Genomic DNA, 22534 nt, shown 5'->3' with positions numbered 1-22534 from the left:
GGAGTAGGAAAAACAAGGCTCAAGTGCTTGTCTAGTTCAAATCTCTGTCCCAAGGCTAGGATGTGCTTCTAGGTATGTGTCTGCACGGTGTTTGTTTAGTGTGTTCTGCAGTGAGAATTCTTAATCCGTCTAATTTGTCTGAAGTCCTTTACCGTTCTTACATTTAGAATGCATTTCTGAATAGTTGAGGTGTTTCTTGCTGTAACTGAGGTCTGTCAGTTAAATCTTGTGCTCTTTTGTGGAAGCTCTGGTCTCCTTGTTCTTCTGTGCTGCAGGCTCTGGTATTACAAAAATCAGTAGCTGAGTGGGAAAATAAGTCAAAAAATGTTCTCTTTTGGAAGCTGTATACTTGAATATTGTAAAGTTTTGTTACTCTTAAATTTCTTTTATTTTTTATTTTTTGGCTGCACAGTTCCATTTTTTTCCCATATTGTAGATGAGCAAATTCATCAGCATTGCGACAGACGCTCTTGCTATCTGTCAGCCTCTTTGTTGTAATACCTACACAATGAAGATGTTCTGAGAGGCTGAATTAAGGAATAAACATAAAACAATGCTGTGGATTGGAATTCAGCTGAAAAGTCAGGGTGTTGATTATGAACACAGCATCTCTATTACGTTATTCTTAGGTAGATAGGGAGTCAAGGGAGATTAGAAAAAAAGAATAAAATTAAGTATATAATGGTTGATGGATGCTGAAAATGAACTTGTCTGTCTGACAGCTTAGCTTTTATGATGGAAAAACAGGCTTTCTCTCAGGCATTTTTAATATTTTTATTGCAAACATGTTCAGCTTGATGCTTCTATTCCAGGCTTAGGAGTTTCAAGGAATTAATTGAGAGTGGTGAGAAAGAAGAATTTGGCTCATACTGAGTTGGTTATTGTTGCTTAGTTTGGAAATAATTCATAATTCACATAATTGTATATGTTATCTGTTCTTCAGCTGTAGAAAAATAATATCCACAATGATACATTTATTGAGCCAGTAAAGGACTGTATGCTGAACAGTGTCCACTATACATCACGGGGCTAAGCATTACAAGAGCCATAAGAGCTATTTTCATGGCTGTTTCTTGTGGTATGTGTGCTGTAGGTTGTGCTTATTTTTTGAAGAGTGGACATAAAGAAATGAACATACAGTTGGAAAAACTTTTCAAATAGTGGTTGTCTTCACTGAACTACACTGGAGTTTTGAGTCTAATCATAGGTAGGAATGCAAAATATTCTGGAAGGAGGCAACTTATTTTCATTTTTTTACATTTTGAATATCATTGTCTCCTTATACGTTGAAGGAATTAGAATACAAATAGCTTTCTTGATGAACTATTCAATTATAACAAAGACATGAACGAGTCAGCCACACAGAATTGGACGGCATAGGAAACTGCAGAAATTTATTCTTAACAATCCCTTGTAAGATGAAAACAACAATGAAAGGGATTGTCTGTCTCCTACTGGATGCTTCATATGTTCAGAAGCTATCTTGCTAGCTTTTCTGTTCCTTCAAGTGTTATCCTAGGATTCACAAATGAGAAACAAGACAGTATATGTGGTAGCTGTAAAGGAGAAGGAAGAAAATAGGTCAAACTCTGTTGACGTCTGTTTATACAGTGCAGTTCAAAGCTTCACAAGAATTCCATGAGAGATTTGACTATGTAAATATTTGTTAGTTGCCAGATTTGAAAATGAGGAAAATGCAACAGGTCAAACCCTGAAACATTAACACAGCTCTTTTAAAACATCTTCAAATCGGAAAATTTCAACTTGACGATAAATGGACTGGAACACTTTATGGTTGTAAATTTCCTTTCCTGTTGTGTGCGCTCTTCACAAATCCTAAAAATGTTGCTTAAAAATCCATATTTCCTGTAGAATGATTTCTATTGAATTGCATAAAGTTTTTGAGGGGAAAAAAATACCAGTTTTGTGATGAAGCTGCAATTAGCATAAAGCTGTAGTCTTCTTCTCAAAGTGAGATGAGACTTTCAGCTGCATGAGGTATATTCAGATATACTTAATAATGCAGAGACAGAATGTTCTGAGGTGAGAAAAAGGAAAATCAGTCACAGTGAAAATACAAGTAAATCAGCTAGTCCAGGATGTCATACTTCTCTGTCCTATTTTTGTATTTATTTATATCAACAGCCTTGTTAAAAACAAAAGTTCAAACAATATTTTTAGTGCTTAAGCTCTCTTCAGGATACATAAAGATTCTACAATCTGAACTCATTGGTTAAAATACAAAATCAGTTTTTTTCAGGATGGCATGCTTGAAAATTCTTGTAACCTTGTGTTACCCTAAACATGCCTTTGAGTACAAAGCAAAAAATGCAAAACCAAAGGTTTTGGTTCAGTCTTGTGCTTTTGAAATATGTTCACTACTTTTTAACCTACCATCCTCGATAAGTGAAATTATGTGTACTTTATTTAGATTTATTTTATAAAAGTGTGGAAATAATTTCATAAGCATGAAAATGATTACAATTAGAAAATAAAATCCATTAATATATACTTTATGCAGGGGAAAAAATAAAGAATTGCCATTTTCTTTAGGTTCCTAGGTCATGTAGGTTTCTTAAGCACTTGAGATTGTATTTATCTTGAAGAATTTCTTCATGTTGCTTATGAATTATGTTAATTTTTGGATGCTATTTTAAAAACAATTTGCAGAGAGGTGTCTAACCTGCTCAGAGACTATTCATCAGTTTTGAAGACAGTATTAATTTTATACCTGATCCCAAACACCCAGCAGCACGTGGCATAGCTGCCCTGTCACCAGTGGCAGGGTTACTCATAAGCACAGCCTCCTACCTCATTTCTGTTAAGTACCACTTACTTGCACAAGAAGTTCCCTTGAAATTATTCATGTCAGGAAGTAAATGCCACTCACCTTGATTAAGGTGCTCATTGTAAGAACAGCAGAGAGAAGAAATTCATGGCTGGATAACAATAATTCTAACTGAACAGGTAGGTATAGTCCTGATTAGTTTGCTGGTTGTGTAAAGAAGGGATATGGGGATACAGACAAACATGCACCACTTTGTATGTTTCCGAGCTGCTGGCTTATCGTCCTTCAAGCTTCCTTATCTAGAATTGTGTTTGGGACATTCATGATGATCTGAAAACGGCAGAAGAAAGAAGACTGAGCCATCAGACATGCCCTTGGTAAAGCTTTTCTGGCTGTAGCACTCTAAAGCTAGATCGTTCACCTAGCCTTCAGCTTGCCCCCGTTCATGTATTCTTATATCACTGAACAGTGGACTACTGAACTGAGATACAGTTATTCCCATTAATTTTGTTAGGTTTTGGATCCAGTCTGGTGAGATTTTAATGACAGCTTTAACTTTGTGGCTACCAAAGCTGTGTTATGGATTGCAAAGGCAACTCCTCAGTTTTTTACTGCCATTTTACTTCTCGATTGAGGATGAACTTCTCTGTGAGTAAGGTCACCCTGAATAGGGAGGCCAGATATCTCAAAGTTTTATAGAAGGCATCCTCTCTTTCTAAAAATCAACAACCCGAACAAAACAAGAACAACTAAGTTAGATTATAATGCCACAATCATCTCAGGATAAAGAATTTTGCAAAGAAACATACTTCTTGAAGGAAGAACAGAGACTTGTATTTTTCACTAGAATTTTTCTTGATGTTTCAGAAACACTTACTAAGAATGATGATGCACAGCAGATATCTAATAATAGCAACAGGTATTTAGGTTTAATGTGAATATCTCTCTGAAAACAGGTGCATCTTCTGGGTCTCTGAAACTACATAAAGGGCACAGTCTCCAAGCTGGTAGGTACAACTGGTTATGAGGTGTGTGTGTGCATGTAAGTTTAAATTAATTTCAACTTAAAATATTTTAAACTTCAGAAATGGTAAAAAGTAATGTATGATTTGATTCCCTATTGTAACACTTACATATCTTTGGGTTTTTTGCTTTGCAGGTTTTTGTTAGAAAGGCATTGACAGATGGGATAAGTTTAGAAGAGGCAGTGACAGATGAGATAAGTGTCAGAGCATAGGCAGTAATTTTATTCACAGCAGTAAAATGTTGCCAGCACTTTAGCAAAGGGCACGCACCAAAAAAAAAAATAATCAAAAAACAAAACAAAACAAACCCACAAAACATAAGCCCAAAACAATACAACAACAAAAAACCCACCTCAGGCCACGAGACATTTTGTACCCTAGCAAAGAGATGCTGGAAAAGAAAGAACAAACACATTTAAAGATACTTATGGTAATGGAGGAAAAAAACAACATTAGCGGGTAAAATTGCGAGCATTTGTCATTCAGATTTAATACCAGTACGTTCATACTATGGTCATAGCTTTTCAGCTTCCCTTACTTGAACTGGGGTGGAGACTGAGATCACGATGGAACATGGGCATCTTTTTTCAGCTTAGAGCTCTGGAAGCACCAGTGATGTTGTGCAACCTGGCTTCTTGCAAAGATGACGATTTGCACTTGGAATGAGAAGTTATCTTTGGAAGGGCTAGTTTAGGCACTTTCTACAGAGCTTTGTCAGAAATCAAGAAGTTATCCATCATACTGGAGGTGGAATTTTAACAAGAGTCTTCCAGATGCTCCCAAGATCACCCACGCTCTTCTCCCTGATTCATGCATTCAAGACAGCTCCGCTCCCACATCAATGTATAGCAAAACATGCTGTTGACTTTAGTGGCCTTCAGTGTGAATACTTTTAAAAATGCCCTATTGTTTATTTATTTGTTGTTGCACTCTGTAGAAAATTCTGATATCATCATCACAGAAAAGCCAACACTAGCCACTGTTATCCTTTCTTGGATTTTTTCAGTATGACTATTTAGATTAGAAGGTTACAGGTCCAAACCTAAAATTGCGTTTTCATTAAGTAGATTCCCACCTTTGAAGCCATTGATGGTTTTCCTGTATTCTAGGTCCTAAAGGTGGTTATGAGATGCTGACACTTCATTCAGAACCTGGAACTCCTACTAGCCCTGAGGAACCTGGTGAGTAAAGATCTTTGCAACTAGTTACATCAGAGGACTACACTAACATCTCCTGTTTCTTTCTCCTTATTTGCTTTTATATTGTGATCTCTTCTAAATGTTGATTTTTTCTGAGGTGATGGCCTTTGAACATGTCAGTTTTACATGTATGTTCATACACTCACACACGTGCACACAGTTAACTTCGGGTGTTAGTGTTCTTTCTGCGAACAACACTTGTTGAAAGAAAGGCTGAAACACCAGTTTCAAATATCATTCTCTTCTTCTCTCCACAGTCATACCTATGTTTGCCTTTCCTTTCTTTTTCTTTTCACTCTTATCAATGCTACTCCATTTCCTGTTTTTACGCTTCTCTTGTTACTGATTTAAATATTTCTTTTGGTTCTCCTTTTTCTCCCTTTCTCAGAAAAAATATCAGATATGACATTCAGCTTCCCAAAGCCTTTCACCTATTTACCCCTATAGTTTGCTAGTTTTCCTGCTAGCTAGCTTTGAGGGCACTTGACTTAAACTCCTGCTACATCATTTTAATAGTGTATAGAAAGACTTCAAAAATTATCTTTTCCTTAACAGCTATTGCGCTGTATCAGTCCTTATGATTGTCATTTGCTTATGACTTTAACTATTTTGGGGTGCACGTTTTCAGTGCTATGGATCTGCCAAATTCATTTGAAATACTCAAGACAGAATCATTTAGCTATTTCTGATAATAATGTTTGGTGCAGACTTAAAGATTTCTCCTTTGTTGTTGTTCTTGTTTTTTAGTTCGCTTTTGTTTTCCTATTGTTTTTAACATTCGCTCACTTGCTTTGGAACAACAACTTGTCTGATGGTCAGAAATTGGTTGTTTACTTCTTGGACGTCCCTGTTTTTATTCATTTATTTATTTTTAAAAAATGAAAATCTATCAGAAAATTGGTCGGTTTACAAGTCTTTAAAATTTTTGGAATGTACAGTAGATTCCTTTGATTTAAGTAGCTTAAGTCTAGAGAGATTACATTATTGTGGATCCTACCGTAACCTCTGACAACTCTTACTGTTACCCAACATTGTATGAGCTCTCTCTGCTGTTCATAATGCAGTCCAAGAAGAAGAAAAAGTCCCCCTTTATTAACAGCTGATGCTGTTTGGATATAGGAAGTCATCCTCTTCTGTGCTCTAAAAAGACCACCTACTGCCTTTCCATTTATATCCTGACAAAGTCCGGATTGGATGAAAAGAGACATAGTGATTTGGACAAATAAAGTTTTGATATGAGTATTATGTGCAGACAAAGAAAGGAACTTCAGGGAGAGGAAGAACCTGAAAGTGATACCATTTTTCCTTTGCACTCCTCTGCCCCAACTTAACCTCAGGCTCTAAGGTGACCTCTCTGTAGTTCTTAGCACTCAGAAGCTGTCAGTCCTGCAATCTAGTGAACACACAGGAGTGATTTATGATGCCTTATTTGGTATGGGATTTTACATTTCCATTTGAGATAGACCTTATAAATGAAAGTCAACATAATTTGATCAAGTTTCTTCCCTTCATAACAGCTGATGAACCACACATATGCATCTTATTACCCCTTCAATTTAGTACTCCTTTTGTAAGTGATGACAGACAGAGCTTGTGGCACTGAGTCTTCTGCTTGCTTATGACAACTGTTTTTCCACCAGCTTACTCAGATATATGTAAATATATAGTTGTGGAATTATTATGCTCTGGTTCTGGAGAAAGCTAGCATTAATCATTGACCAAAATGTTTTAAAAAGCAAAAACAATCCCCCTTCATTTCTCCCTTCCACCAAGCTGTTGCCAAAGATAAACATGGAAGAAAGAAAATCAGAAATGCATTGCTTTAAAATGCAATAGCAATCAATCAGTAGTGATCATTGTATTTATAAAAATACATTTAACAAACTTTTTTTTTTTTTTTTTATTAATAAAATGTAATGGATGATGGCATTTAGGCAGTAACAACAGTCAAAACCCATCTTCTCTGGAAACTCACTTGACAGAGGCATTTTAATGTTAAGTACTTACTGACCTCTGCAGGCCATGGAGCACTCCTCCTGGCACTACCTGAAGTAGGAGGCAGTGGCAGTAACTCACTTAGTTGTTAGTTAAATTATGACTTCTTGGGACACTGAGGACTACACATCTGCATCTTTATTGTGTGATTGTACTGTGTAAATATCATTGATGTTTTCAGGGCTTTTGCTCAGCTACTTGCAAATTCTAGGCCCCAGACTTCCTTAATTGAATACCTAACATGATGCTACTGGTCACAACCAAAACCCAGCAAGCACAGAGTTCCTCTTGATACAGGCAAGCTGCTCAGAGTCTTCATGCAAGATCTGGAGAACCTGAAGCAGGATTCTAGGCTGACAGAAACCTGAAGTTTGACAAAGGGAAGTGCAGTGTCCTGCACCTGGAGATGAACAAACCCAGGCACCAATACCTGCTGAAGAAAAGGACCTAGGGGTCCTGGTGGACACCACATCAAACATGATCCAACGGTGTGCCCTTGCCATGAAAGTGGCTAATTGTATTCTGGTCTACATTAGGCAAAGCATGACCAGCTGGTTGAGGGAGGTGGTCCTTCCTCTACTCAGCACTGAGGGGGGATCTTATCAATATATAAATACCTAAAGGGACGGTGCAAAGAGAATGGAACCTTGTTATTTTCAGTGGTGTTCTGTGATGGGACAAGAGTCAATGGGCACAAAATAAAGCAAAGGAGGTTCCCTCTGAACATCAGGAAACACTTTTTTACTGTGGAGATGACAGAGCACTGGCACAGGTTACCCAGAGAGGTTGTGGAGCCTCCTCCTTTGAGATATTCAAAAGCTGTCTGGACATCGTCCAGGGCAAGCAGGTTTTGGTGGCCCTGCTTGAGCAGGGGGATTGGACAGAACGGCCTCCAGAGGTCCCTTCCAACCTTAACCATTCTGTGATTCTCAAAACAGGCTTTCCATTTTGGCCTATAAGGTGACCTGAGTTGGGTACAACTCACAAAACAAATGATGGGAGAGAGTGTGCATAGGTGGATCCTGGTGATCCTGGTGATGAGCGTGTAAACTTGCAGTTTGTCATCTTTCTGTGCTGACCTGAACTATGAATTCTAAGTTACCCATGCCTTGTGAGAATGTAGCAGCCATGGTACTGTAAGCTTGAGCACCGCCCTAGAAAATGTTTAATGGTAAGAACTCCAACAGGCCTGGGCAGACAGGTGATAACTGGCTTTCTGAATAGTACCATAAGGGTGGGACTCAAAGCCTTGTCTAGGTACAGACAGAATACAGCTTTGTATTTGGGTCTCCTATAGCCCAAGTAATTCTGGGAAGTCTTTCTGTTGGTATTTCATCAAGACTGAAAAGCTTGATGTAGGTGACTGATGTCAGGTGGGGTTTGAAGGCTGAAATGCTTGGCAGGCCAGTGAATGGAACATTAACCTTTTATCTTCTCTCTTAGTTTCACTTCTGACAAGATTAGAATAATTGGAAATAGTACTAGAGGGGGTCTTGAGAAGTCATCCAATAGACAATATAGTCCCCTTTAAGTCACAATTGTTCTATAGAGAACTATTTCCTGGTAGGCATTAACATCTCTCTTTTTTAGACAATTCTAGACGCAGACATTCTTCAGCTTCTGTGGGATTATCTTTAGTGTTCTTGTGATCTTAACTATTAAAGATATATTTCCAACTGTCTAATTTTCTTTTTTTTTTTTCTTTTTCTTTTTTTTTTTTTCTTTTTTCTACAGTTGAAATCTTTTATTACTTGGTCTGTCCCCACTTGGCATCAGTCCTCCTAGGAAAGCTGTCTGCACAAGATTGCCTTTCCCTTGTTTTAAGCAGTTCTTCAGTCTCTGTTTTTGTGACATGCTTTCTGAACTTCTACTGGTTTTGGGTGCTCTCTTGCATGTGCTATAATAGTCCATATCTTCCTAGAACAGGCTGCTTCATGTAAGGCTTTATTAATCTGAGATATAGCTGATAGCCTTGCGAAGTAATGTTGCATACCTTGCATCAGTTAGAAAAATTCTGTGCAGTGTTTGTTTTCTGACACAACCCAATGAGATCACAGGCAGTGGTCTGTGGTCTTCCGCGTAGTTCCTGATTTGATCGGTCTCTGACAATATTTTCTGTAGAAGCTTTGGTCTTCTCATGTCCCATTTAGGATTGACAAATATACCATTTGGTGAGCTGAGTTGTTACTGCTAAATGTTTTCTTTCAGAATATTTGACAGAACAGTGTGTTTTATGAAATTGATCACTGGTCATCACAGTGTCTATAATAACATATTATTTATTTTAGAAGGGGCAGTAGGTTATTCAGCTGATGTACCTGCATCAGATCGACCCCACAGTGAGGCAGCCACCTATGTTAATATTCCCGTCAGTCCGACTTCCAAAAAACAACTTCATTACATGGAACTGGAACTTCAAGAACCTACCACAAGCATAAGAGGTAAGGAAGTCTACAGTACTATTTAAACAGCAAAGGATGCAGTAACGCAGAATGTACATGGTATGGGGAATCTTAATTTCTCATCTACCTATTTAGCCTCTGGCTAACTGTGGAGTTGTACCCAGGTACGTTTGTGAAGCACTTCTTGTAGCTGCTGACTCTTTTGAGAAAGATTTTGAGCTAACAAGGTTCTATAAGATGTTGCATCCCTCTGACAGGTGCATTGTATATGCAATCCTAAAGTGAACATTTCTATGTCTGTAGAGTTTGACAGACAGTAATTTGCTTCATGTTCTCAAGAGTTTTATTGCATGTATTAGGACTGCATTTGTTTAATTTTCCTTGCTTGGCTTCAGAGACAGGGTTGTGGGTGTAGGTGTACAAGGCTTGCTTCTAAAGGTACTGAAGAAGACACTGCCTGTAGAGCCATGCAGCAAATGCTTGAGAACAGAAATATGGTGTTCTGTCTGCTTTCCATGTGAAAAGGCTGCAGAGAGGAAGCTAGCAGAAGCATTTGATTCTCCTTCACCCCCTGATTCTTTGGTCTGCATATGGGTATTTACTTCTAATGCTTCATTTGGAGAATTAGCACATAAATGTGCATTATAACTAACATGTACGGTCATTTAGAGGTGTAAGGAGGAATGCCTTACAGACAGCTAATCCTAATCAGGATTTGGCATTCAATTCCTTAGTATTGATAGATTTTCCATGCTTAAATTTCAGCTACTGACATTTTAATTTTAATACCTTTAATATCAGCATGTTTACAATTTTGAAATGCTAGCACTTTTTTTTTTTTTTTTTTAATAAATATAGATCTCTGTATAACACCCTGTTGAGATATGAGAGTGATGTTTTATTTTAAAGACAGTAAACTAAGGCATTAAGAACGAAGAGATTTATTTCCATAAACTGACATGAACTTTCTTAAATGTCAAACGCTAACCCATGCTCAACTTGTATAACTTTGAAGGTGCTGATAATAACTATTTTAATGTTTCATATTAAAGTTTTTCCAGCTTCTGGAGTTGTATGTCTGCACCCTTACAGAACTGTTCTTCTCTTGAACAGGCTGAGCAGCTTTTATCTATCTCATTGCCAATTATCACAGAATCACAGAATCACAGAATTTCTAGGTTGGAAGAGACCTCAAGATCATCGAGTCCAACCTCTGACCTAACGCTAGCAGTCCCCACTATTATTGGACTAAATTGTCATTTTATTCAATTTTGTCATCTACTGGGAGGAGCAGGGGTGAAGATTAAAACTTGGAGCAGAAATACAAGCATTTCAGATTCTCATTTGATGAAAAGCAAATACCTGAAATATCTAGATAACAAAGCTTCTTTAGTTGTGTTTATCATCTTACTCCATTATAGAGACTGCTGCAATGCCAGACCAAGATCCACATAGAAAATCCAAGGAAGAAGTCTCTCAATAGCTTAACACTCAGTCAGTCTTATTCTGGACTGTGTGGTATAGTCTATTATACCATTTTGTTTGGTGTTTCAGGGAGTGGATCATCCCGATATGCACAGATTGACATCACAGCCACCGAGACAGCCCACAAAGTGGGAACACAGCATGCGCAGTGCAGGGAGGAACGCTTGCAGGAGCTGGAGCAAAAGAAGAAAGGGGCTCAGCAGTGACCTGTCTAGCAAAGAACATTTTGCTCACCATAAGCTGGTACTAATTTAACTTCCAAAAGATTCACATTTATTGTTAAAAATACAAAAGCTGCCACTGAATATTGCATTTATACCAGATTCATTCCAATATATTGATTCCTAATTGGAAAGCTGGTAGCTTGAAGGGTGTGTGCGTGTTCTTTCTTCCTTTCGTTCTTTCTTCCTTTCGTTCTCTCCTTTTGTTCTTTCCTCCCTTTGTTCTCTCCTCCTTTCGTTCTCTCCTCCTTTCGTTCTTTTTAAAATTTGGTTGTAAATTCCAGAGTTTTTTTCCATATACAATAGATGTAAGTTATCTTTTTGTGTAAGTCTAAAGTCATGTAAGAACCTGGAACAAATTCCAGCATTTATGAAATTGTGGCATTTTCTTTAAAGATAAAGAACTTGAATGTGTGCAGGTAAGGGAATGTGAGTGTGTGTGTGGTATGTGTACACATAAGTTTGCATGCGTGCATTTGTATGTATGTAAGCACACATTACAGATAAAATATATGTATATATCTGAGTGTATAAATTATGTAAAACCTTTATTAATATATTAATTAAACTTTACAAAAGCAAGAAAACTCAGTGCCTGATTTTTGCAGGCACAGTTTTGTTTAATTTATATGCTCTTTTATGGACATGCTTAAAAAGATCTATGGGTAATTCAGTTTTATACCTCACCAAGAGTTCTGTAGCTTTGGCTAAAATTGCTCAGCTTTAAAAGATGTGGTGTCAGGAGTGCGTACAGACAAGGGTGCACAAAGACAAGAACACATACACACATATATAACATAATTTAATTATACTTATAAACCTTAGTAATTTGAAGGGATGTTTAGGGTGCTTCTGTTCTTAAAAGCTCCGTTTTAGACAACATGAACTTTGCTTTCATCACTGCTGAGTACCTGTAATTCTTGTCAAATTTTACTGCATCTGAACATACACATGACTTATAAAATGAGGTTTCACGCTTCTCATACAGAAAAGCTTAAAAACAAGTTACTCAAAAGAAACAGTCACTTTTGAATGTGAGTTCTTTATATCTCCAAAACTATGCCTAATGTACCAGCATCAAAATTGAATCATCCACCTTGACGCTAAAACTTTTGTTAAATAATTCTTTACTGTCCCTAAATAGCAAAAAAACAGTTCTGGGTAAGAGCATGTCTTCAGATATGCTACAGAATCAACAGAAAAAAAGTTCTCTTGTCATATAGGTTTATCCACAAGTCTTTGCCAACTTGCTTTTGTACAGTGAGATTGTATGATACAAAACTTGACTTAATTTCTTGTGTTGCATTGTCTATGTAATTATTGTTTTCTGCGTATTTGTCCCAAAACAAAATGTTATTTAAATAAAACGTGAATGTAAATATGGCAGTTATCCTACACTAAAAAATTAGTGTAGTTACAAAGAAAACAAAGTTTTGACCTGTAATAATGTACCACCTTTGGCTTCCAGTGGTTATCAAGAATGATATCTTGGGTATTGCAATCTTTTGACTGTGCCTTCATAAGACACAATATCACAGCCCAATTCTGTTTTTTAGATATGCATAATTCATAATATTGCTGAATGTAAATTTTGTGCAAGAGAGGGTTCACTATGTGACCTGGTAAGAGAGGCAGTTGCTTGTTTTTGAGACAGATTTTGGCCTTTAAATTTATTTGATTGTAGTCTCAATAGTAATGTAAAATATCAGAAATCTCTCAAATAAAAAAAATACTCATTTGAGAGTTGATTAATGCCATTGTCATCTGTTCTGTGCTGAGATGTACTTTCCTTTTTATCAGCCTAACTTATTTCTGAAGGGAAAAAGGAATATTTCTTATGAAACTCCCAGTTTAAGTGGTGATATTATTAATATTATTATTATTATTATTTATTATTATTTGACAAATGGGCAGTGGTGATCTACATTATAAACACACATTTAGTACAACTAGGGTAGCCTGGACTTGAAGCTCCTTGGGAACAGGATATCAGGGCCCAGTGCTCACCAGGCCTAATAATTGCTCTTCCATTAAGAGATCGCCACTAGAGGACTTGCAGGGACAAAACCCTTGTGATGTGCCTATTTGTACTTGATATTTAAAATGTGCATTGCTTGCCTGATGCATTGAAATGCAGTGTTTTCCACTTTCAGTCTTTGTTTAGTCAGTGTTTCAGAGCTGTCTTCTGATATTGGAGTAAAAAGTTGGGGTCTCAGAAGGCTGGTGTTTAGATGTAAGTAGTGGATTTCATTATGCTGTACCATAACCAGTGCAAAACTGTTTTCATGATGAAGTGAGTTGCTTTCTACCTCCTATAGTTGCAGGATGTGTGACAACAGGATGAAGCAAATGCCCTTGTGTATTGTCTCCAAGTCATACGTTGGCCTTGATCTGACATCTGCATGGAGCAGAGCTTTTCACCTGCATGGACTCAGCATTTAGCAACCCATCTACAGGACCGTACTTGTAATAGTTGCAGCATTGTGATATATAATGAAGCCGCAAAATTTCTATTGTAAAAACGTACCTACCAGGAAAATATATCACCCAGGTTCTCTGCAAAGGCTGCCTTTCTGTAGATTGCTTAAAACTGCTTGCACTGGGACTTTGCAGCACAGGAGGAGATTTGATGAGATGTTAAAGGTCATCAGACTGCTGCTGGCCTTACAGGAGGAGTCACAGTGTTAAAATGTGTTTTTTTTTTTTCAGGTTAAAGGGGGTGTGAATCAGCACATTCATGTGGTTCTCTGTGTGCATGGATTTGTGTATGTCATAGTAATTTCAGCTAGGATTATCTAGATGGTTGGATACATTTATAGTCTTTGTTAATGTTAACATAATTATCCTATAAGGCTTTCCACAAATGGAGTAATTTGCTTTCCAGATTTCTACTTCTCTTTTTGTACTTACCTTGAATAAGTCAAATAGAAAAGATGATTTTCACTTGTTTTTTAAATTTGGTTCCTATTCTCATGCACTAAATTACTTTGCAAAATGTTCAGGAGGCTGAAGCAGCAAGTCAAACCTTACTGTTGTGCCCGTTAAAAACCGGTTGCTTTTCATTTTTATAGTACCTTGCAATCCTTGCTATCATGTTATAGGCTTGACATTTTTGTTGAGGAAATCACAGTTTTCTGACTAGAACAACAGGAGCTCACAGAAATGCAAACCCTTTTATTTTATTTTATTTTATTTTATTTTATTTTATTTTATTTTATTTTATTTTATTTTATTTTATTTTATTTTATTTTATTTTATTTTATTTTATTTTATTTTATTTTATTTTATTTTATTTATTTCTAAATAAATAAAGTGCCTCCTATTTCCGGTGGCAAACTGGGAAAAATGAAAGCCAAGTTGCAATCCTATGAGTAGATTTGTGCTCACCATGTAGCTTCCATTGGTTAACACTGGTAATGCCGATAATGTCCAAATAATTGGGGGATTACTCACACATCTGGTGTAAGTGGTCTAAAATGCAGTTTAATATGGGTTATGATTGTTGTAAGATGATTACAATTTCAGAACTCTTTGCACAAAAACAAAACAAAACAACTCCAATACTTTTGGTCATAAATGTGACTCATAACTTCTGCTGGCACAAGTGAAGGCTTTGCTCATTTTTAATTTAGCATTCTCCTCTTAGTGAGCTCTCCCCTTCTCTCCCCCTGCCCTTACCAGGAGTATGGGAATCAACTATGAGAAGGACAAAACCATGTGATGCTGCTGATGCTTCTGTAGGATGTTCTTGAAATGTATTAATGTGCCAGTTTGTGGACAGTGCTCTCAGAGATGAGGAAGCAGGCTGTCAGCAAGGGAAGTGTCTCGGCATAACAGTTAGGTCTGGACCAATCTATGCCATCGCCAAGCTGTCTCTGCCATGCATCTGTTTTGCACATCTGTGTGTCACATGTGTGTGCCTCTTTCACTCTGGTCGTCTTGCTCCGTTGGTTACTGCCAAATGTAACTACTGCTCCAGTGTGTTTTTATGGTGCTGCTCACAAACTGTTATGGAACAGTTTTATATTTCGATGATGGAATTTCTCCAAGTCAAAAACTTGCTGCTGGGGTTTGGAGGCATTTTCTTGTCGAATGATGCAAATAGTTGCTTGGGTTTTAACAGCACTGCGGCACCTGCAGGGAAAATGCCAGTAGGTGCCTTTAGGTATCTAAATGTGCGTGAAAATGTGCCCCAAGAGTTGTTTTTAGCAAATAGCTTGGAAAAATTCCTCACTTTCCTCCCTGCTGTAGACTTAAACAAACAAGTTTTAATTATTGTAGCTTGGAAAACTATACTTGAATTTGAATTATGGATGATTACACTTTATAAAAATGGTGCTGCAACATGCACACTTCAGTTAGTACCTTTTCCAGTGTGGCCAGGATAACATACACATTCTTTGCTAAAATGATCACAGGAAGAACACATGGGATTTTTTAGATTGCTGGCTGCTCATTTCTGGGAAAATTCTGCATTCTTTTAGATGACATTGTTACAGTTTTGTGTCCCTGTTTACCTGGGAAGATCCTCAGCTATCATTCTGCCAGCTACATGAGCATTACTTTGAAGTCAAGTTTGAAAACAAATGTTACTTTAACATCATGCAGCAATAAGACCAAACAAAACAGAGTAACGATGGGAGACTTAGAATTTATTCAGTGGAATTTTGTAAGGACTAGCTATGTAAACATATGTTTTTTCAGTGTGGGTGAGTAGAATTAAAGAAAAGTGCTATTTTTTTTTTCCAGTTAGGATTTTTTCTGATGATTGTGGTTTCATGCTCTCCCTGAAAGATGATGGGCTTCATGGTAGCCTCACTCTGACACTTTGGTCTGTGATGATCAAGTGGATACAGCCTAGAGTACAAATAATTCACATCCTGGATTATGATAAAATATGCAGTGGTCAGGTTTGGAAAAGTGCAGCTACCAAGTGAACTTTGAGTTTGGTAAGGACTTCAGAGTGAGGGGAAGTTAACTTTAAAATTTACTTGCTTTTGAGCATTTGTCTGCATCAGAGCATCTAGAAATGATTCAAATTTATTATCCCACTGTGTACCGAGGCGTATGTAACATCACCATTTTACTGAAATAAGAAGTGTCAGTTTATTTGAGGAATGTGTAGTGGGGGGTGGGATCAGAAAGCAGATTTAGCCTGACAGTAATTTATCTCTACATTACACTGTTGTGAAATCCCTAAAAAAATAATAAAATAATAATATCCTAGCACCTGATATTGTATAAGTTAAATTTTACTTATCTGTGGGCTGAGCTAACAATTTATGGGTAGTTCAACATACAGAAAATAGAGCAGATTGTGTACTCAGAAGGGAATCTGGCCTTTGGATACCAAAATTTTATTATGTAAGGAGTTGCTCGGGTTCATCACAGATCAGTGTTTCTCTGCTGCTGCTGCTGCTGAAAGACGTGCCTTGTGGCATGCCCTTGGCTGCTGCATGCACTTTGTCCTTTTACAAGCAAAGCTTCGCAGTACTTGCCACAAATTCAGAAGCACAGCAAAAAATTCCTACTGGGAGTTTGGCAGAGAAGTAGGTAGGTGTCAGCAGAGAGCTGGAAAGCAAGTTTTTATTTGCTAGTGATTGTAGAGAAAAGAGTAGGATAGTGGCAGGAGAGTGTTCATGCCTATGAACTGTTGCGTTTGGATGGGTGCAGGAGTCTGCCACTTGCATTGCTGCTTCTCGTGGATGCAGCAAGGATGCGAAATCTCTTGGATCAGGCTGAGGTTGCTGCTGTGTCCTCAAACAGATCTGCTGTGCCACCTCTACCAGAGATGGAGTAGAAACTGTGTGATAGTTAAATGCCTGCATCCACTCCAAATTGCTAGACTGTCATGGTGGACGTGTGACAATGCGTGTCCTGTTGTGCCTGCGTCAGCTGTGTGAAGGGGTCAAGTCTGTACTGAATATATGGCTTGGTCCTTGGAGAGAATCACCTTCAGTGGCTGTTTTTCTCCTTGGAGAGAAGTGTGCGTAAAGCCCAGTCTGGGTGACTCACATTGGGTGAGTGCTGGTGCAGAGCAGCCTGGCCTGATGCTGAAGCATACCTGGTTCTGCATTCAGCATCGTCAGTCCTGTTTATAATAGTTGGGGGACTTACTGGAGATGGAACAAGACAGAATTTGATGTGTTTAGACCCTCTCACGGCTGTCCATTTAGTTGGGGAACTGCCAAGATGCAAGTTACAGTCTGCAGCTGTTCACACCTTCAGTCTGGGCTGTCACAAGAACCTTGTCTGTACATTGCCAAGGTGCTTGACTAGAACAGTGCAGCAGGAGCTGGAAGCGAGTGGATAAAATACACCTTGGTGGCCAAGCAGCAAGATTGTCATTATGAAAAGGCCTGTGTTACCCCTGGCTCTCAGGCTGACAGTACAAAAAGGCCTCTGCTACCCCCTGCTCTCAGGCTGTGAGTACAAAAAGGCCTGAACTCTCAGGCTCTAAGGCTGCACTGGAAAGTTGTAGGTGGTCAAAGCTGAACAGGATTTTTATTTTCCTTGGTTTGAAGGAGCTAAAGAGAACTCGTTTTTAATCTCGCTGTATTCTTGTAGCTAAATATGCTCACTCCTGTTCCTTCTGTAATCCTCTGTGTGGCAGAGCTACTTTGATTTGAACTTCTGACTGCCCTTTTTGGGTATATTGGCTATTTATTTATTTTTTTAATTCCAAAAATTCCAGCATAGCTATTTCTACAGATGGCAATAAAATCAGAAGGCAAAAAACTGCTAAGAACACCTTTGAAAAATCACAAATGGAGACTTTGCTTTGCAGTTCTGCAAGGCTCATTTCTCTGCCAGGGAATGAGGGTCAGTTTGCACAAGACCTGAAGTAATCAATCAGGAAGAAGGGTTTAGAGAGACGCCAGCAAACTGCAGATAATGCAAACATTGCCTAAGATGGATGCAGCCTGTATAGATCACGGTTATTAGCTGTTTGAAGAAGGGCTTGGAAAAAGGTAACTTCAGTCTTCCAGGCTATATTTGCCTGTGTGGATGCTGTTCAGACAGTTGGAATGGGTTTTTCATGTGAGAATCTTTTCCTGTTTGGTATGAACTAGGAAAAAGGTATAATCTGAAAAATTCCTAACAAAAATCAGGTGAAATTTGCTGCATTTCCCACCGCCAGCAGCCTGCTGTTGAACTGAAATGAGCAGTAACTTGTGACTCCTAATCCAGTAACTCATGATTCCTCTTGCCATGGAAGTCTCTCCTTTCAGAGATTTTGCAGAGTTTGTTTCACTCCCCTTTTGCTTTCTTCAGAATGGAACAGATACTAGATTGGCAATGGCCCCACAAACTGGTGTGGATGAAGACTGTTTGCACTATGATTTTCTACTGGTCTAATGACCACATGCACATCCAGTAAGGTAAGTGGGAGCCACAGAGCATGGTCTGAATTAAGGTTGGAGAATGAACTCTTTCCCCATTGAAGGACATTCAGGTAATGGTTCTGGTTCAGATGTCTTGAATTAGAAAGTAAGAATTTGAAGTTGATGCTAGACATCCAGATGTGATGCCAAGAATTGCAAATTATTTGGTTTCATATGTGGGCTTTCATTTCTCAGCATGTTTCCTAACATAATGTGGTTCCTTTCCCTCTTTAGAGTAAGTGACCTGGAAAATTGTAACTGTGGTACATTATATATCAGTTTGTTTTAGAAAGAGGTTTATTTCAAAGAAATTCAACACACATTTTGTCCTTTAAAAAATCACCAGGTTTAAATTATGGTAGATCCATTCTTGACAGGCAATTTTTAAAACTATAAGAAATATTATTAAAACAGATGTGTATAGTTTTCTGGTAAGTTAACACATCAGTGAAGTAAAAATCTATCTACATACTATATTAACGTACCCATCATTTTTATGTTCACACGTTAAGCATTAATATCTGTGTAGTCTTTTTGATTTAGGAAAGCACTCGTGTTGAGTGGTGGGATAATAAAGGTGAGGATTTGGATATGTGAGTGCATTAGGGGGTATTGATAGCATTTGAGTTACCATCATTGCTGTACTAAATATGGCTCAACTTGAAGTATTTCCTGTGGATGAAAGTTTATAAATTTATTTTGGCTAAACTGGATGGATTTTTTCTATTTTATGAGTGTGGATGCTAGTAAAAAAAAAAAATCTAGTCTTTTTTTCTGTAGATTAATGACCTGCTTCCTGACATGTGAATGGCCTGAAATTATATGTTAAGTGTGTGTTGTATCTGAGAACACCGATTCTGGTATTTCGAAGGTTTTTTGTTAGATAACACAGGGTCTGTGGAAAATGCAGTCTTTGTCTTTCATAGCTCTCTGTTCTGTGTTACAGGGATAGATCCGTTTTTCAAGTAACAGTCTATTATATGTCTTGACATATTTCATGACTTTCTAATCTAATTAAAAACTATGGAAAGAATAATGATATTTTAATATGCATTTAGAGCTGCCTATGTACTACAGGTAGATTTTTGTATGTGAAACAGTGCCTTAAAAAAAAACACACAAAAGCCAACACCAAAACAAAACCCAAACCCAAATACAGCTTTGAAAGCAGTAGCAAATGATGACAGGGAAGGTCTGTGGACGATGAGTGTGTTGCGAACCAACTGTGAGCTGTGTGTTGCCTTGGTGTAGGTTACTCCTGAGCTGAACGGCTTACAGCTGAGCTGCCAGTGCCATGGTCTGGTTTCTGGGCACTGCAGCATGTTGGATTCCTGGGGCTGGGAGGTGTTGGCACCTCACCTGCAGCTCATGAAATGCAAATGGTCTCTGAATTCAGAAACTCTTGCTATTGCCTGATCTCTCAGGCATGAAAACCCCTTGGGAGGGGAGCGGGGAACATCATTACAGCATTACATTTGCTGCAGTGGATGTCCTTTATTTGTCATGGTTGGATGATATGATCTGAGCTCCTCTACCAGCACACAGGACACAATGTTTATTTTAAGAAAGACTTGGTTATTTTTGTTGTATGCAATGCCTGGTGTATTTATTACCTGCTCACTTCCTACCTCCCAACCTGTTTAATAAATAAAATCTGTGCTATATAAAATCACTGACACATTTATTTAATTTGATTTTTTTTTTTTTTTAGGGCAGAGTTTGACAGGCTGTATAAAGGACAAAATGTTACAATCTTTTTTTCCTAATAAATAACAGTTCTTTTCCTCCCTCTTCTGCTCCCACTTTTGTATTACAAGTTGTTTCTCAGAGAGGTTTGAAAAAACTGTAATTTGAATAATTACAAAAGGATCAGATAAAATACCAATTAAGGAAGAGAAGCAGAAAGTTCAACCCTCAGGATAAGCTGTTAGAGCTTTCCTATTCAGTCGTCTTTTCCATGCAGTCTCACCTGTGAACTCTGTTATTCACCCTGCACCAAGCACAGAACTGTATATGTGAACTAGGCAGGATGTAGATCTAAATATTTCACTTATACCTTTTTTTTTTTCTTGGCTTTGAATTTTTGTTACTTTTTACAGAAATATGAGTGGTGATTCAAACTATTTTTAAAATTTCTTATCATCTCAGACTACCCTCTCTTGTTTATTTTTACCACATTAAGTGTTTTGATGTCTTAAAAACTGCAATAATTAACGGATGTACATACGTCGATACGTGGAAGGCACAGACTACAGATAAAAGGGGAATCGGGCTTCATAGACTAGCCTGTGCACTGTCTCCAGATCTAAAAAAGTACAGAAAGCAGCAAAGAGCCTTGCCAGGAATGGAAACCATTTCTGATGGCTTCTGTGTTATTGCAGAGCCTGGCTCAGCTAGAGAGTATTTCAGGAGGAAGTTGGATTTGGGGGCTGCAACAACTGATGCTTAGGATTTTTTTCCCCTCTAGGTTTGTATGAGCAATCTTTGGGCCTAATAACTCATTTACAGCAGCGTTCAATAACTAAAGTGAAGCGACTGTACTAATCCCAATCTCCAATCTGTGCCATTGATGATCTATGTCTTGTTTCTAATTTTAAATTACAGCGATATGTAAATATATTGTCGGTATCTTGTACTTTGAAGCACTTGCCAAGTGCTCTCTCTTTCTGCTGGAGCTTACCTGGCCTTTGAGTCTGATCACCGTGGTGGTATAGCCATCAGCTCTGTTTACAGGGAGTGCCTTCCCACCAGGGCAGCAGCTGCTAGCCTGATGAAGCAGCTGTGCACTCGGAGACAGCCATCACCACTGCTGCTCTGACCCCAGTTACGTGTTCTGTGAAGCCAGCACCTTCTACTGTTCCAAAATTCTTCAAGAACTCTTCAGAAAGCATATTCGATTTCAGGTACACCCCAAAGGTGAAACCGAGCTTTGTGATGTATGTTCTCGTGCAGAGTATACAGCTTCTCTGCCCTCCTTCAGTGAAGGCTGAGATACTGATCATTGCTTTTCCCCTCATGCAACAGGTTTCCACCAGCAGGAGCCTCTGAACCCACTTCAGTAAAAGCTTTTTTTCCATTCACATACAACCCAGCTAGCATTTTATCACTTGATTCAAACACAAGCAGGTATTAACTCTGAATGTAGAACTTTTCAGATTTCGGTGCTTGCTTAGTTCCTTTCCTCTGTGGATGTACATAGTGCATATGTTCAAATTATACTATTATTAAGAACTAACTGACTCACTGCTACTATTAATACTAAGCCTGTGTTTCTAGTGATGGGCTATGGTTCTCTGGAATATAAGTAACATCTTACATTAAAACAAAAATGGTAAAGAAAAAAAAATTGCTTACTGATGCAACATAAGACATTCAGGATCTCAAAGTAGGACTGCTACCACTGTTTCAGTTCAGGTCACTTGCACGTTATAGAATAATCTTTACATGCACAATCATGCTACATTTAACCCACCATGGACACAGGACTTATCTAAGTAACACACACAGTGGCTGATTCTGACTGACCATCTTTTTGCTATTTCTCACAGAATAGGTATAGCAAGCAAGTCTTGAAGACAGTCTCCTCACGTGGCATGCTACAGCTCCGCAATATGTGAGTGAATGCGCTTCTCAACCAAGTAGCTGTAATGATTTACCTACACAGGACCTTTGCCTTAGCCTTGTTGCTGGTGCAGCTACACGTGAAACATTCCTTAGAACAAAAGGGTCAGCATTAGTACTGTAGAAAATTTCAACCCAGGTGGCTAATCTTTACCAACAGAGTTAAAGGCAAAGTGATAAAAACCTTTACTGGAGATTTTACTGGAGTACGTACTCAAGAGACAAGCTGCTTTAGAAAGCTGTCCACCTATTCAGAATACAGAAACACATTCTTGTGGCGCAAAACTACTCTTCCTGTCTTGAAAACTAGTATATGAGTGAACTTTAGTTCCAAGCAATACACATAGTTCTCAGAAAAAAGTCTGAATACTTGTCATTGAACAGGAAGGAATTAAAAAACCACACCTCACAGG

General features: G+C 38.1%; 1 protein-coding gene across 2 annotated transcripts in view; it reads left to right on the top strand.

The window, feature by feature from the left end:
• The window catches only part of DOK7 (docking protein 7), a 64677-nt gene extending 51883 nt beyond the window's left edge, over positions 1 to 12794 (top strand). The window contains exons 9-12 of one of the 2 annotated variants that reach the window (XM_084286345.1): positions 3745 to 3795; positions 4923 to 4994; positions 9296 to 9448; positions 10964 to 12794. In XM_084286345.1, the coding sequence (XP_084142471.1) occupies positions 3745 to 3795; positions 4923 to 4994; positions 9296 to 9448; positions 10964 to 11100 (413 nt within the window). In that variant the 3' untranslated portion in view covers positions 11101 to 12794. The remainder of the gene's footprint in view (positions 1 to 3744; positions 3796 to 4922; positions 4995 to 9295; positions 9449 to 10963) is intronic. The other variant, XM_084286346.1, reaches the window with a different exon arrangement.
• The last annotated feature ends 9740 nt before the right edge of the window (positions 12795 to 22534 follow it).

This window comes from Netta rufina (assembly GCF_964035555.1).
Source record: "Netta rufina genome assembly, chromosome: 4".
Lineage (NCBI taxonomy): Eukaryota > Metazoa > Chordata > Aves > Anseriformes > Anatidae > Netta > Netta rufina.
Note: the sequence above shows the minus strand (reverse complement) of the source record. Positions and strands in the feature narration are given on the sequence as shown.